At 56.9% G+C, this 16880-nt stretch overlaps 1 protein-coding gene across 12 annotated transcripts in view; it reads left to right on the top strand.

Moving 5' to 3' along the window:
- Positions 1-16880, top strand: part of CUX1 (cut like homeobox 1) — a 318547-nt gene that overhangs the window by 206256 nt on the left and 95411 nt on the right. For all 12 annotated transcript variants that reach the window (XM_062179575.1, XM_062179574.1, XM_062179573.1 and 9 more), the window contains exons 7-8: positions 1024-1100; positions 2663-2729. In XM_062179575.1, the coding sequence (XP_062035559.1) occupies positions 1024-1100; positions 2663-2729 (144 nt within the window). The remainder of the gene's footprint in view (positions 1-1023; positions 1101-2662; positions 2730-16880) is intronic.

The raw sequence follows: 16880 nt of genomic DNA, 5'->3' as shown, positions 1-16880 counted from the left end.
ACGCCGGGTTCTAGTCCCGGTTGCTCCTCTTCCAGTCCAGCTCTCTGCTGTGGCCCGGGAAGGCAGTGGAGGATGGCCCAAGTGCTTGGGCCCTGCACCTGCATGGGAGACCAGGAGGAGGCACTTGGCTCCTGGCTTCAGATCGGTGCAGCGCGCCGTCCATGGCAGCCATTTGGGGAGTGAACCAAAGGAAGGAAGACCTTTCTCTCTGTCTCTCTCACTGTCAAATAAATTTAAAAAAAAAAAAATAGTCTCAAAGTATTTGATTTGTTCTTTAACTCTGAGCATACGATTGAAATGCATAAAAACATTAGCAATACTTTTCCATAGGTGATGGAAGTTTGGGTGTTTTCTCGTAAGCTGTGTCGCTTGCTCTTTTCCATACTCCCGGGTTCGTAACCAGGAGAGCGCGTGCGTCACACTCCTATAATGTAAATGAATGACCTTATTTTTAGAGCTGTGCTCCAGAGCAGGAGAGAGCAATGCTATTTGCCGACTGGGGAATTCACATAGAGACCAGGGGGACGTAAATCCGTGGGCCGCAGCGTGAGCGTTGAGATCATCCCCATTAGGGCTCGCATGGCACCTGCACTGCACGGTAGCGTGGATGAGCAGCTGTCGCGTCTGGTTAGCGCAGCCTTCGTCCCAGCCCACCGCTTCCTCGCGTCAGCAGAATGGAAATGCCCCGTGCTTCGTGGGCGCGCGTCAGCAGACAATGGCTGTGTGATGGTGATGGTCGCTTTCTTTAATATCTGCCGTCTCACAGGCAAGATGGCTTTAGAATGAACTCCTCCTCCCCGTCTCCCCGTGTCCGGCCCTGCAGGGTGTGCCCCTCAGGTTCTGCAAAGTCAGGGTGAGCAGTCCCACACCCCGCAGCGTGGGCAGCCCCGGGAGCAACAGGCCAGCGTGTGCCCGCCACCGGCTGTGCCTGGCAGCCGGGAGAGCCACTGGGGGTGGCACAGAGGCTCCCCCTGCGTCTCCGCCCATTACCAAGATGACCAATTGGACCTCGTTGTCTTTCAGAAAGCTGCAGGAGACGCAGATGTCAACCACGTCGAAGCTGGAGGAAGCGGAACATAAAGTTCACACTCTGCAAACAGGTTTGCTGCTCCCTGTCCCGGCTGAGGCCCCGCGGGAAGGCAGACGGGGCAGTGTGGGGGCAGCTTCCTCACCAGACGGACGGGTCCCCTGGGCTACCTGCTGGCTGAGGCCTGGGCAGGACCCCCACCCCCAGCCAACCCCGAGCTGACGTCATCAGTCCTGACATTGAGTTGTTAATGGGAGGTGGGAGGATCTGAATTCCATTTTCATCCCTTCGTGCTCTTTTTCCAACAAACACTTCCAAATCACCACACTGTCAGAGGCTGACATTTCATTTGCAACAATAATAGGCCAAAAAAAAAAAAAAAAAAAAAACTTACTTCTCCCCTAAGTGAAGTGCAGGAGAACAGTAATAGCAAAACTTTAAAATTTAAAAGACACCCAAAAAGGTTATGCTGCAGTGGGTATGGCTTCTTCCAACTTTTTTTTTCTTCTGAAGAGGGAGCCGCAGCGGGCATGTCAGAGCTGGGAGAGGCACCCGGAGAGCTCCTAGTCCCCAGTGCAAACATGAACGACGGGGCCAGAGAAAGCAATGACAACACATTGACTCAGAAAGTAACCAGGCCCACCTGCCGATGGGTGACAGCAAAGCAGCCCCGAGGGACGTGGGCTGAGGCCGGGAGCAGGCAGTCCCCAGCAGAGACGCCAGGCTCGCACACGCGTGACAACGTGCCGGCTGTGCTTGGCCGCCAGGGAGAGGCCCGGGAAGTCAGTGGAAGGTGGTCTGGCCTCTCAGACTGTCAGGAAGTTCTTAATACCCAGTGCCGGTGAGGGCACGGGAGGTGGTCAGGCTCGCACGGAGTGGCCGATAGTGATGAGGGCCCCCGGGCAGCTGTGGGGCTTCAGCTCGGGGGTGTCCTGACGCAGAGGTGCCCACGCCACACTGCTAAGGGAACAGGGCAGGTGTCAGGCAGGCTGCTGCCGTCCGTTTGTGGAAGGGAGAGGAGAACACGCACACGCGTGTGCACACGGTCACGGGTCCCTCGGTAACAGCACACCGCGAGAAGCACCTTGCTAGGCAATTTCACCCGTGTGCAGACTTGAACCTGGGTGCAGCGGGTCGGCCGCTCCACGTGGCCTCTTGATGCGGACACTTGTGGGGCGAGGCTCTGCTGGGCTGTACAGCTCGCTTTCCCCACGGACATCTTTGCTCCTGTCAGCAGGAGCGCACTGTAAATCCTGACAGTCCACAGCCAGAGTCGTGATCATGGTCAAGTACACGCGTGGGCTGCCCAGGCCAGCAACGCCTTGGACGCCTGAGCAGCGTGTCACCCAGGGCGCCTGCAGGGTCACGAGGTGACAGGAGTCTGTCACACATGGGGCCCGGCACTCTGCGAGGCGTGAGTGCGTGTGCAGCTGTGTGTGGGATTTTTTAATAACAAGATGTATTTCAGAGCCCCAGGTCTCCACAGGAAGCTGCTCCCCAGGGTCCTGTCTCGGGAGGTGCGGAGAGGAAGGGGCCTTGCGCCAGGCGTCTCTGCCTCCTGTGCACGTCCCCTTGCTCCGTCTCCACTAGAGGACCCATGGCTCACATCACGGTGTCCTGTCCTCTACCTTTCAGCCCTGGAAAAAACTCGAACAGAATTATTTGACCTGAAAACCAAATACGATGAAGAAACCACCGCAAAGTAAGTCTCCACGCAGCATCCCCCACCCCCACCAGCCGCGTGCGCTCGCTCTGGCCACACCGGGCGTCGCCAAGCAGGACAGGTTGTCAGGGACCCCGAGCCGTTCCTGTGGGAGACTGGCGTCGGTCCGGTCCCCGAGGGGCGACAGCAGCTCTGGCTCCCTCCGCCGCGGTGGAGGTGGCTCAGCGCCCTGCCTCGGTCTGGGGCAGCTTGGGGAGGAGGGGGCGTGGATGTGGTTATGGAGGTCGGTCTGCGCGGGTCAATTCTCTGTTACCTGTGCCGGACCCCTGGGCAGGCCTGTGTCAGGATGGGCGCATTCCCCGCAGGTGTACTGATTTCGTGTCAGGACACACACCCATTTGGACAGGCAGAGTCTCCCAGGGCTGGCTTCCTGCCCGGCTCTCATCAGCAGGAAGGGAGTGTGACCCACCGCAGGCGCACTCCGTCCCGGCCCACCACAGAGGCGAGCGTCACATTGCCACAAATCAGGAAAAGATGTAGAAGCGACTGAGGCCGCTCCTGGCCATGGCCTCCTCTGCTAGCACCCAGGCAGGCAGCAGCGGGCGAGGGTCTGAACCACCGTGTTCTGTTCTGGAAGGCGCTCTGGCTTCTGTAGACACCAGCGGGGTGGGTCTCGGGCTGTCCGGCCCCAGCACTGAAGGCTCTGTTGCACTCCCAGATGCCTCTGCAGGCACTGAGGGGCCTTCAGGGTCGCACCCCCCATCCCCGGCTCCTGTGCCACCAGGGGTGCGGCACTTCGGCTCCCCTCTGCCCCCGCACACTTGCCCTTGGGTTTGAGGGTGCAGCTGGGTCCATTAACCACAGGACAGTGCACAGGTGGGCTCTTGGAACCCCTACGCTGGCCGGTGCTGCAGCTCACTAAGCTAATCTTCCGCCTGCGGCGCCGGCACCCCGGGTTCTAGTCCCGGTTGGGGCACCGGATTCTGTCCCGGTTGCTCCTCTTCCGGGCCAGCTCTCTGCCCAACCCAGGCAGTCAGAACTGGCTTTGATCGTGAACAGGAAACTCGGGCATCAGGACTAACATATCCCGTCCATCTGGGTGACTCCACCTGGCTTGCTGACGTGTCTCACCCCGTGGAAACCTCCAGATCATGGTGCTCCCCCGCTGTGCTGAAACGTGGCTTTGTGTATATGGGAGGAGCTGGTTCTGGGGCAGGCTGGTGGTTGAAATTTCACCCTGAAAAATCGGAGACCCTGGTGTTAGCTCCCTCCCCCTTAGGGCCTCCCTGTCTGAACACGACGCGGCTGTTGATGGAACCGTAGTCAAGCACCTGTCCCGGCCCCCCTTGGTAACCCACGGCCTGGAAGTCATTCACCCCCGGCAGTAACCACGCGGCCAGCACCTGCCAGGCCGAGAACTCGGCACCTGGACGTGGCCGCCTGGGCTCTCCTCTGCCAGCGCAGTGTCGCTGGGTGGTGATTGCCGCTTGGCTTGATGGCACTAAGTGGGCGGTTTGCTCGGCGACTCTGGAGTGGTTGCATCCAGTCTGATGCCTTCGGGCCTGCACCCCTTGTCCGCGGCGTCTCCGTCTCTTTCCCGGCACTGTTTGGTGACAGTGTGTTGGCGCCCCGGTGCACCCTCTCTCAGCCACGTGTCGTCTTGCTGGCTGACCCGAATCCTCGCAGCTTCGGTGGGCGTACCCGATGGCTTCGCTTGTTTTCGCGAACCTTCTCTTTAGTAAGCCGCACTTCTTTCTAAAGGGCACGGGCACCTCCGGCGTACCCGTCATCACCCAAACGCGGCTTGATTGTGTACTTTGGAAAACACTTTGGTGAAGACGAGTGTGGGCGGAGGGGTCCCTGGAGAAGGTGTACTGAGACGCTAAAGCCAGAGCCACCGTGCGACCCAGCAGTCCCACTTCTGGGTACACAGCCGGGGACTGGAAATATGCAGGGGGGACGTCTCTCCCTGCTCACCGCCACGCTGCTCACAGCCGCCACGGCAGGCGGACAGCCTGGGCGTCCATCCGTGGCCAAGTGGACAGAGTGTGGGTGGTGGACGTGGCGGGGCCGTCAGCCTGCGTCCTTTGCGACAACGTGGGTGGGCCTGGAGGCCGCTCTGCTGAGTGAAATAAGCCAGGCACGCAGCAAGGTGAGCACTGACTGCATAATCTCCCTGGTATTTGGAAATTTTAGCAAGTCAGACTCGGAGCAGTAAAAAAAAGCAGCACGGTGATGAGGAGGCGGGGGTGGGGGTGGAGAGGGGACAGGGAGCTGTGGTCGAGGGGTGCAAAGTTTCGGCAGGAGGAAGAAGTCTGGACGGGAGGTCACCCCCAATCGTTGCAAATGTATACTGCAAAGTAACGCGGAGTCTGTTTCTAGCAAGCCTTTGCCAGTTTAATCGGATCACTCTGTGTTGTGTGCGTTTCCCGGAGCGTCACTTTGGACCCCAGAAATGTATACAGTTATGATTGGCCAATTCAGATGTTTTTTGTTTTTTGTTTTTTTACAAAACACAAAAACGCAAAGCACCCTGGTGTGAGCATCCCCAACGCGCCTTCTAGCCCGTGGGTCACTGTTGTGAGCATTTCAAGAGGAAGGGGCCTTAAATATTTGTTGTCAGACAACAGGGAGGGGGCGGGGCGCCGAGTGGAGGATGTGCCTGGGAGGCAGAGTGACCTGGGAGTGGGTTACCCAGGGACCTCGACTTCCTCCCAGTCAAGTCGCTGGAGGTCGTAAAGGGCAGGACATGGTATGCCACCCCCAGACGCTGAGGGGCCGAGGTCGCTGTCCCCACATGGTGGGGCTGGCGTGCATTGCTTTTTCTTTTTTGAAAGACTTAGTTTGTTTTTTGAGGGGCAGAGTTACAAATAGAGAGGCAGAGAGAGAGATCTTCTATCCGCTGGTTCACTCCCCAAATGACTGGAGCTGGGCCAGGCCGAAGCCAGGAACCAGGAACCAGGAGCTTCTTCTGGGTCTCCCACATGGGTGCAGGGGCCTAAGCACTAGGGCCATCTACTGCTTTCCCAGGCCATAGCAGAGAGCTGGATCGGAAGAGAAGTAGCTGGGACTCGAACCAGCACACACACGGGATGCCGGTACTGCAGGCAGTGTCTTAGCCCACTAGGCCACAGCACCGGCCTTTGGGGCGTGTTTCTTCAATGAGCTGGAGGGCATCGACCTGGACATCAGCGGGCACACGGTGCCTGTCTTGCCAGGAGGGCTCACCGGCGTGAGCAGCCCGCAGCCGGGTTTGGCAAGAAGCGTGCAGGTGGAAGGTGGTGGGGCCGCGGCAGGGCCCTGCTCGTGGTGAGCGGCCCGCGCCGTGCGTCAGCTGGGCCGGCGCGGGCTGCTGTGCCGGGGACCGCAGCAGCAAAGTTGTCCGTGTGTAGGCTTGAAGCGCAGCGTAATTAGCCTTTATGCGCGGAACAAGGCCCCATTGATGACTACAGCTGGTCTTTGTTTGGTCCTGTCATTGCGAGTGGGAGGTAAAAGTGTTGTTCTTCATGTTTATTAATGCAAGATTCCTGAGACAAATGGCGAGCACGGTTTCATATTTGCCGGAACACGGCGGGGGGGGGGGGGGGGGGCCGCCCAAACAGTTGTTGTGTAAGAGGATTGCAGGGGTGCGCCTTAGACCCGCCTCTGGGTTAGATACATGAGTGATGTCTGCTCGCCCTTCTGTTCGAAGGGTGTCCCTGCGCTCAGCTGTCGCGATCTTCCCTCTCCCTGAAGCCAGTGGAGCCCTTTCGCCCCCTGATCCGCGTTGCCGCGGAGTAGAGCAAAGCAGGGTGGGTTTCAACCGTGAAACGGTTCCCTGAGACAACCTTGGAGGCCACCAGCGTCTTTGCCCTACGCAGCAGCAGCAGCAGCAGCGGAGCCGCCCAGGCCGCGGCCCCGCCCTCTCGGGCCTGCTCCCACAGCTGTTCGAGGGTTCACTTGCTCTTGGGTTTAGGTCAGTGCCACTCGCCCCCACCCCCACCCCCCGGCCAAGCGCTCTGGGCAAGAGTGTAGGGATTCCCATCTTCGCTGAAGTCCATGGCCACCTCTTTGCTCCGGCCGTCCGCTTCTGGGCTGGCAAAGGGGCTGTGGTTGGTGCACGCACGGTCAGCGCCTTAACATTCCTCAGAACGTGGGGGCCGAGGCTCTGCGCTTCGATGAAAGGAAATATTGAATTGCTCTGAAATGCTGCATTTTTTATAGCTAATGTTAGTCTTAGGAGACTTTGCACCTCCCAAACCAATCCTGCCAGTAAAATTCATATTTCTTCAGGTTCCTCATGTTCTAACCTCCCTGGCCTATATGCCTTTTTCAAAGAACAACATTGTATACACTCATGCCCATGCGGTCCATTACAAAAGCTACTTTTATGGAGAACTTCACTCGGGTTAAAATTTCCTTCTTAGTGGGTCTATAGCTCGCGTTTTACAGCTCACGTTCCCCTCGCTAGCTCAGCTCGGGGTTTTTCGGGTTGTTTAGGGGAGCCTGCTTTCTGCGTCATGGGCATTGGGAACCTCACCTCCCAGCAGAGGAGCTAAGACAAGGCTTGTCGCGGTAAGGAAGCCGGCAGCTGAGTCACGGCACTCCGCGCAGCAGGTGCAGCCGGTGAGGGTGGATGGCATGGGCGCGGCCCTGCACGACTGCCCGCTGGGTTCTTGCGTGCCAGCTTGTATGACCATCCCGGCAGTCCTTGGGTAGCATCCGTGGTGCTCCTGGTGTTGATGGGAAGCTGTGCCGGGAAACACAAGGTCAGGCCCCACACCTTGTCTCCTGAGCTCGCCCTCCAGAGCTCTTCGCTCTCTGCCGTGCTGGGACTCTGTCCTGGAGCAGACTTCGCCATGTGAGGGCACTCGGAAGGGTTTCCCCCTCCTCTCTCCTGCCCCTGGAAGCCCCCATCAGAAGTGGGCATTTCAAAAAGTTGATGGAAGGGGCTAACGCTGTGATGTGGCGGGTAAAGCCGCCTCCTGGGGCATCGGCATCTCATATTCAAGTCCCAGCTGCCCCACTTCTGATCCAGCTCCCTGCTGAGGTACCTGGGTGGACAGCAGAGGGGGCCCCGGCCACCTGCGTGGGAGACCTGGCTTAGGCATGATGGTGCCTGGCCACTGCATTCTCTCTTACCCTTTCCTTCTCTTTCTCGTAACTCTTTCAAATAATTCTTTTTTTAAAAAAAAATTAAAAATAAAATTTAAAAATCCGTGGAAACAATGACGATGAAAACAATGGAATGAATGAGACAACGGTGGCCGAAGCGTTTTGAAATCCACGCAGATTTTTTTCGGGACCCGCGCTTTCCGTGAGCTCTTTGAAGACCTCCCGCGTGCACCCCCGCAGATCCGTTTCTCCTTCGCTGTTTTATGGGTCCACATAAAAGTCAGGAAGCCGGGCCAGGCGGAGCCCAGGTGTTGAGCCCTGAGAACCGTCAGGCGGCTCGCGCTTTCCCAGGGTTGAATCGGAACAGCCCAACTTGAGTGTCCTGAAATATTCTCCCTGCTGTACCCAGAAGAATGTGGAATGTTCTAGTTCCTGTCCTTTTGATGAGTCATCAGTTTCCAGGACGGAGTTGCTGTAATTATCCTGGTTAGATTAATTTCCCTAAAAATAGAGAAGCAGCTACTTTTACGGTTTCCAGGGTGTGGGCTTGAATAAAGAACCCACTGTCCCTTCCCCACGTGGGAGAGCCCTAAATCAGACGTGGAGGCAGAGCCCGATGGCGTCTGTTCCCCCTGTCCTATCTCGAAGAGAGCGTGGGTCTGGTCCAGTTCCCGGGATTTTCCACCCCCATGCAAGTATTTCTGCTTCACACCTAAAATTCAGTCCAGGGCGCGGGTGCGCCCTCCAGAGGCTGTCCTTGGCATTTGCACCCAGAGCAGCTGCCCTGACCCGCTCCGCACAGGACCTTGTCCCAGGCCACCCCAGAGCACAGGAAGGAGGGCAAAACCTCGTGTTTCTAGATCCGGGTGGAAAGTCCCCCGTGGAGCCTGAGTTTCTCCCCCAGCCCGTGGACCCTCCACAGTAGGTCCAGGAGTGATGACGCATCAGTGAGAACCAGCAGCCTCGTTCCCCCTCCCTCCTAGCCTTCCTGGGACACCTGCCTTGCCCTGGTGGGTGTGGCAGCACCGGGACAGGGAGGCAGAGACATGATGTGCACACAGACACGCGTGCTGTGCCCAGACAGGTACACGTGTGTATACCTAGGTGCCAGGGGGCTCAGATTATTTGGGTACGGAAAATGTTTGGAGTCCATGCCTAATGGCATCTTCAACAATAAGGGTAAAATGCGATTTTGAGAAATCTCTGTGTGGATTTCAAAGTTTTCTACTATAGTTCTTTGGAACTTCTTTTCTTTTTTTAAGATTTATTTATTTATTTGAAAAAGTTACACAGAGAGAGAAGGAGAGGCAGAGAAAAAGAGAGAGGTCTTCCATCCACTGTTGCACTCCCCAACTGGCCACAAGAGCCGGAGCTGCGCTGATCTGAAGCCAGGGGCCAGGTGCTTCTTCCGGGTCTCCCACACAGGTCCAGGGGCCCAAGGACTTGGGTCATCTTCTACTGCTTTCCCAGGCCAGAACAGAGAGATGGAAGAGAAGTGGAGCAGCCGGGTCTCAAACTGGCACCCATATGGGATGCCAGTTTGAGACCTGGGAGAGGGAGCGGGAGAGGGAGAGGGAGATGGTGGTGGCTTTACCCACTATGCCACAGCGCTGGCCCCAGAACTTCTTTTAATTATTAAAATTTAGCAGACATAGAAGTTGTACATTATGTGTGTGTCTATGTGTATGTGTGTTTAGTCACATATATATATATATATATATATATATATATATATATGGATGGCTGCTATTCCTTGTGGAGTTTTTTTCTAATTTGAAAAAATTATAAGGCAGTGTTTAAAAAAAAATTTCATACCAAAGAAAACTGGCCATTTAACTCCATTTCTTTTTAAGGTTTATTTATTTATTTATTTGAAAGCCCAGGTGATAGAAGGAGGGACAGAGGTCTTCCATCTACTGGTTCACTCCCCAGATGGCCTCAGCGGCCAGGGCTGAGCCAGCAAAGGCAGGAGCCCAGAACTCCATTCGAGTCCCTCATGTGGGTGGGGGCCGGGCCGCCTTCGAGTGCCTTCCCAAGCACATTAGCAGGGAGCTGGGTTGGAAGTGGAGCAGCCAGGACTCGAACCAGCATTCCAGTGTGGGTGCCAGCCATCACAAGTGGCAGCCTAACCCACTGCACCACAAGGCCAGCCCCCTTAATTCCATTTTTCCACAAGCCCTTATCACGTGCCTTTGTGTGTCTGGAGTCACGTTTAGGATCACACACAAGACTCCCATTCACTCAGCCTTAGAAAAAACCATTATTCATCGGTGTGCACCAGGTTTGACTTTCGCTAAAATCGTGCCTTGTGTGGAAACGCTTGGTGTTTTCCTGATTGTCTGTTACGGTCAACCTTGGGGAAGCTGAAGAAATGGGTGAAGGGCAGCAGCGGTTAGCCAAGATGGCGGCACAGCTGGCTGAGTGTGGAACAGGCGCCAGGTTACGCACCTCCTGCTTCCCCGGGCGTGAGCTGGAGGCGGGTCCCGGGTGGGTCTCTGCGCCTGCCTGGTGGACCCCAGCCACGCAGGTCACGTGACACAGCACATCCTCGCCTCAGAGATTGGAGAACCCAAGGGAGTTGCCGCCTGCTGACGGGGTCCCCCGAGGGCCTTGGGCAGGAGCTCCAGGGGGTGGCACACAGAGAAGCCCCCCCCCCCCTTCCCACAAAATCCTCTGTGGTCAGTGAAGACAGATTCCTTTTATGGGGCCTTTTCTTCTCCTTTTTTTTTTAAATTTGAGAAACAGAGACAGGAACACAGAGATTCTCCCCATCTGCTGGTTCACTCTCCAGAGGCCCGCAGCGGCCGGAGTGAGGCCAGGTGCCAGGTCTCCCACATAGGTGGCCGGGACCCAAGGACTTGCACCACGGCGGCTTTCTCCCAGGGTGCACACTGGCAGGAAGCTGGATCGGGAGCTGGGGAGCCAAGACGGCTGTGGTGGGCAGCGCCCTGGGGCCTTCTGCAGCGTTTAGCAAGTGCCGCGTTCCTCTCGTGGCCCGAGGCCAGTCTCCACTCGGAAGAGCCCCCTCGTTGGCCGCGCTGGAGCCGTGCGAATCGGAGTCTGGGTTTCCAGAACCACTCCGTGTTGCTGCAGTCCTCGGAGCCTGGATTGGTAAACCCCAACTAACTGCCATCAGGGGCTGCCGACGCGGGAGCTGGAAGTTCCACATTCAAACCGCCGCGGCGCTGTGGGTGCCTGCCGAGCCGGCCCGGGAAGAGCAGGTGTGGTCGTGAATACCTATACAGCGGCTGAAAGGCAGAAGCCACCACCCCTGTGCGGGACCCAGGTTTGAAAGCGAGCTGTGAAGTGCGCGATCTGCTCCCAGCTGACCGTGACCCTGTGGAGAGACCCTGCGGAGCAGAGATCTGGATCCATCCAGCGTGGAGACTCCGGAGGAACGGGGGCTCGCCGGGCCGGTGTGAAGCCACCGCAGGGAGGTGCCAAGCAGCTGGGGCGGCAGCGGCGACAGCGGCAGGCACAGGCTTCCTGGAGGAGCAGCCGTGAGAATGTGAGACGGTTCCTGCAGGAGAGCCGGAGCCAGCCCCGTAATTGAACTCATTGATTTCCTTCACGGCTTGTTGGCCCCTCCGTTGGCTTCCCGAAGTGCTGCTTGTTGAGGAATGGCTGCAATCGCCCGCCCAAAAGCCGGTGGGGTGTCTCAGCTCCCCCCACCCCGCCCCGCCCCGGCAGCGGCCGCCCCCCAGCCGGAGCCTGCGCCCCCCAGCCGGAGCCTGTGGGTTAAATTTTTAATGCGGAACTTTACAGCCCTGTACGCGGCCCTCCGAGCTGCCAAGCTGCAGCATATTTAATGCTCTGATGAACAGAGGACCCGGGCAGCGGCGACGTCAGCGAGAATTAACCCCCACGTGACCACACCGGTGCCCCTCTGGTTCCCCTGCAGGTAGCCCTAAGGAGTTCGGAGGCAGCACTAAGAATCGGTAGCATTGTAAGTTGGCCATCTTCTTGCTTCGATGCGTTTCTCTGAGCGTTCCACCCTGAAAGCCTTGTGATCTGTGGGCTTGGCCAGACTGGAGAAATGACCAGAGACTTCCGCAGTTTCCACGGAGAGCAGAAATGGAACTGAAATCCGGAACAGGCCCTTAGCAGCGGGAAGGGGACCCGTCGTGTTGAGCGGCTGATTAGGTTTGTAGGCACACGGCTGCTTCCCCACACTGCCGTGTTCTTGGAGTTTGCAAAATTAAGAAAAGTTATACGTCAAAGTCGCTTCTGCATACGTCCTTGTGTCTTCCAGAATTTATACACGTGTAGTTGTACGTGTATACCTGCAGGTGTGTAGTGGACCTGGGCAGGTTTAGATACGGGTGTGTGTGTGTGTGTGTACACATATCTCTCTAGTTGTTAATAATAATCGCTCTTACTGGTACCCTGAGAAGTGACTATACAAAAAATTGCTTGTCTTTAGATAAGAGAGGATGGGGTCTCCCATAACGTGGGAGAGTAATTGGCCCACAGGGCAGAAGATAACGGTCCACGCCAAGCCCCGTGCAAAATGAAGTCCAGATGTTCAAGATGTGTGAGGGCTGGGGAGGTCAAGTGCCGGGCGGCTCTTCATGGCAGTCGGCGGAGCAGGGCATTTTAAAGCAGCACCAAAAGTCGAAATCACAGATGGACGTTCCGACAGACGGACCGGCATTCACAGCGTATACGGCCGAGGGAGCCCTGACAAAGCGGTCAGAAGCCGGGGATGCCCCCCACTGCACAGGACACAGTCCTTCCCGGCACAGCCCCGAGGCGGCCGCTTGTCCTCCGGAGCCTCCCCTCCCCTCCCCTCCCCTCCCCTCCCCTCCCCTCCCCACGACTGAAAGTGTCTCTCAGCTTCGCTTCTTCAGCGCCCTCCCCACTTGTCTCTCTGCTGCAGTGTCTGTGGGACTGGTCCACGCCCCGTGTGTCTGCCTGAAGTTTCTTTCTGAAGGAAACTGAGCTGGGACCAGGGTTGTGGCGCAGCAGGCTAAGCTGGTTAAACTCTTTCCATGGCCCTCTCTTCCCTCCACAGAAAAACCCCAAGGGGTAGCAGGAGCACAGGGCACTTGGCGATCCAGCTCTGCCCACAACGAACTCCTCCCTGGGACTCCCCAGGCTCACCCACTCCTGTCCCCGAACTCACTGGCAGCTCTGGCCTTTCCCATTCCAGGGGTCCTGCACGTAGAGTCCTTGGAGATAATTTAGAGGTAGGGGGTCCCTGAATTTCGGCCTAGAAAAAAATCCACCTATTTTTCCTAACGTAATGTGGCGTTTCCTTCCATTGCAAGTGAAGTCCGCGAGCAGGGTCCCTGCACCCCTGTGCCCTGGTTGCAGGTGACGGCCACCGATCTCTTTGCATCACACTGTGAGGGCCACAGGGGTCACACGTGCAGCCTCAAACCGTCGGTGATTCATAGACCCTCCGTTACGTCATCGCTGCTGAAGTTCAGCTGGTTGCGCCACCGCCAGTCGGTCTGCACGTTACGGGACCCGCACTTGGGAGCAGTCGTCCTCCTTGGTAAAGTGACGTGCTCAAAGTCCCATCTGGAGACAAGGTCCCCGTTCACTAGACTTCTGGAGGGGACCGTGGTGCGAGAAGGGCCAAGCGGCTTCAAGTTCAAGCAGCCCCGTGTCATTCTCGGCCCAGCCTCGGTGCCCCCACCCGGCCTGGGCGTCTGGTCACCGCTTGTCCCCGTGGTTTTCATGAGAGCCACCTCTTCCGGGTGGGAGACAGTAGGGGCAAGGGCAGGTGTTTGTCAAGATCCGTGCAGCCGCGGAAGCCTCTGGTCCCTGCAGACGGAGCTCAGCCCCGGACGGGGTGAGCCCGCCTCCTGCCAGCTCCCTGGACACCCAGGCGGCAGGCGGCCTCCCCCAGATCACAGCGTGGAGGGGCGCTTTGGGTTCAGCAGCGAACCCCATAGGCCACAGATTGAAGGAAGCCTGGGGTCAGTGGAAACCCAGGGCTGATTTTGATAACGAACACAAGGCCCAGGTGTGGTTTCAGTCCCGGCTAAAGACCATTTTCTGTTTGTAAAAATGAGGGCAGGGCAGGCATTGTGACACAGGGGTTTGGGACGCCTTCTTCCCATATCCCGGTGCACCCTGGGAGGCAGCAGGTGACGGCCCAAGTAGCTGAGCTCCTGCTACCCACAAGGGAGACCCAGGTGGAGTTCCTGGCCCTGGCTGCAGCCTGGCCTCACCCCTGCTGTGGGCATTCAGGAAGTGAGCCAGCAGGTGGAAGATCTCGCTCCTGTCTGTCTATCTGTCTCTCTCTCTTCTTCCCCCCTCCAATGTCTGTCCATCTAAAATAAGCTTTAAAAATAACAGGGCAGGATGTCGGGTTAATTTGGAAATACATTGACTTGTCTGCCCTCTGCCTCTCTGTTGGGTGCCCGTGGTGTACTGGAAGCTGTTCCAGGCCCAGGTGGCTCTGCAGTGTCTCAAGTTCCGTCCTAGGCTTCTGCTGTCTCTCCCAGGACGTCGGCTCACCTGCCGCGGCTGCGCACTCGGCCCTAGCAGTAGTGCGGTTTTCAGTGGCCCCCAGTGGCGGTGCGTGGAGGCTGCACACCTGGTCGCTGCCAGCCCTGTCGAGCATTCTCAGTGTGCCAAGCTCTCCCCGAGCTCCAGAAGGGCTGGAGTTGGGTCAGCTACCCCGTGTCACCCAGGCACTGAGCTTGTACAGAGCTGGGACAGGCATGTGGCATGCCGGGTGAAGCTATAGCTTTGAACACCGGCATCCCAAATCACAGTGCCTGGTTCAAGTCCTGCTACCCTGCATCCCATCCGGCTTCCTGCTAACGCACGCCCTAGGAAGCAGTGATGCTGGGTCCCTGCCACCTACATGGGAAACCGGGTTCAGTTCACAGCTGCCAGCTTCAGCCCCAGCCGTTGTGAGCATCTGGGGCGTGGAACAGACAGCATGAGCGGGGACAGTGGGACAGCAGTCTTTTGCTGCAGCCTTTGCTGCATTTTGAATAGCCAACTAAATTAGAGCCCCCTTAGTCCTTACTGTCACCTTCAGCTCGGGGACTCCGGGAGCAGGAAGTGGCCCTGGTGGCAGCAGGCCTGCCTCCTGGGAGCTGGCCGCCCCACAGAACCTGGTGCAGGCTCTCTTGCCCTACGGTTTCTCCTCTCTGGAGCTCAGACTCAGCCCCAAGCATGTGTATCTTTCAAGCAAATATGAGGGCTTCAGAAATCTGTGGAAAGCGAAATTGAAAGAGAATGCAGGGTCCAGGAGCTTCCTTGTTGACACCCCTCATCCACCTGCAAACCCCGCGGAGAGGAGGCACAGGTGCAGAGGCCAAATCCCACCTCTGCAGGCCAGGGAGTCCCCACCGTGAGCTCCCCGGAGTCCATGGTGACAGGTGCTCCTCCACCCTTGCCCAGGGCCCCGCCTACCGCTGTTGGCCCTCATCACCAGGAGTCACTTCTCGGGCACCCCCACCCCAGGTCTGGCTCCTGTGTGAAAGCTGCCAGGCGTGCCACTGCAGCACCTGGCTGTGTTCTGTGCTCTTAAAATGAAGCGGAACATCTGAGCTGTGAGTTTTGCTCAGCCCAGCCTGTCCCGTGATGGAGAGCACATGAATCCTGCCCCTCCCCGCACGTCAGAGTCATTGACCCCGAGCCACTGCAGCCTGGCCCACCCAGGAAAGCACGGGGGCCTGAGGAACGTGGCTTGGCTGAGACCCTGGGTTCCAAACGCAGATGGTGAGGGGAGGCCGGGCCAGGTGGGACCCCAGGTGTGTGGCGGTACACAGCTCCACGCCTCCTGTCTGCTGGTTTGTTCTCTGCGTGTTTCCTTGTGGCTGGGGACCTGGGACTCGGCGGGAGCGAGTCGTGGTTGTGTCCACATTCTGGCTGCCACGCGTTATTTTATCTGCCAATCAATGCCTCTGCTTTTCGCTCGAGTTTTGAGTGATTTGCATTACCCAGCAAATGCTAATGGGATCCACCTTATAAACGTAAGGCAAGCAGGCCGGCGCCGCGGCTCACTTGGCTAATCCTCCGCCTGCAGTGCCAGCACCCTGGCTTCTAGTCCCGGTTGGGGCGCCGGTTCTGTCCCGGTTGTCCCTCTTCCAGGCCAGCTCTCTGCTGTGGCCCAGGAAGGCAGTGGAGGATGGCCCAAGTCCTTGGGCCCTGCACCCGCATGGGAGACCAGGAGAAGCACCTGGCTCCTGGCTTCGGATCAGCAAGCACACTGGCCACAACACGCCGGCCGTAGTGGCCACTTGAGGGGTGAACCAACAGAAGAGGAAGACCTTTGTCTCTCTCTCTCTCTCTCACTGTCTAACTCTGCCTGTCAAAAAATAAATAAATAAGGCAAGAATAAGATCCATCCTGGCAGATTTAGAGATTAATCATCTCTAGTACGGTTTACATCCTAGATATTTGCTTTGTCTTCCCGGTCCATTTTCTAATTTTTGCCTGAGTTATTGCCTGGAGTTTAGGATAGCATATGGGTTAGTAGAGCTGTCTGTTTTATCGTTGTCTGTGCTAATTCCCAGTCTGCCCAGTGGTGTTGATGACTCATCTTCCAATATTTAACATTATTTCTGTGTGCCTCTGGGTTTCTGTAGCTCTAATGTTCCATTCTAATAATTACTGGACTAGCTCCATAATGTCTGTTTCCTATTTTGATAACAACTGCTGTTGTTTAGGTTTTTTTTTTTTTTAACTCTTTAGTATTTTGGTCACCTAATGTTTTTATATGCATCTTGTCATTTTACCCAGCTTTATAAATTAGCCTGGGAGATAAATTTATCCTTATTTATATTTAATGCAACCGCAAATAGATGTCACCGTTAGCTTTCTTTGCCACTAGCGTTTGGTAATTCGATTTTCCATAGATGGAATTTAGACGGTGTTATTTTAATACCCACGTGTTTAATATTTACACTCCTCTTCTAGATGAGACAGATCTTTCATTCCGTTCTCCAGATATTTGTTACTAGTTTGGGGTTTATCACATCCCTGTGCTGGCCAGGAAGCAGAGTGCTTGGCTGAGCTCAGGGCGCGCTCTGTGCGTTCGTGGCAGTGGACTCCTTGAGTCCTGCGTGCGTGTGACCAGGGCACCCGGGAACGGTGGACGTGTGCCCTCTGTGATGCCCAGGACGG

This window comes from Lepus europaeus, chromosome 21 (genome assembly GCF_033115175.1).
Source record: "Lepus europaeus isolate LE1 chromosome 21, mLepTim1.pri, whole genome shotgun sequence".
Taxonomy (NCBI): domain Eukaryota; kingdom Metazoa; phylum Chordata; class Mammalia; order Lagomorpha; family Leporidae; genus Lepus; species Lepus europaeus.
The sequence above is the reverse complement of the archived record's forward strand: the minus strand, read 5'-3'. Positions and strand labels throughout refer to the sequence as shown.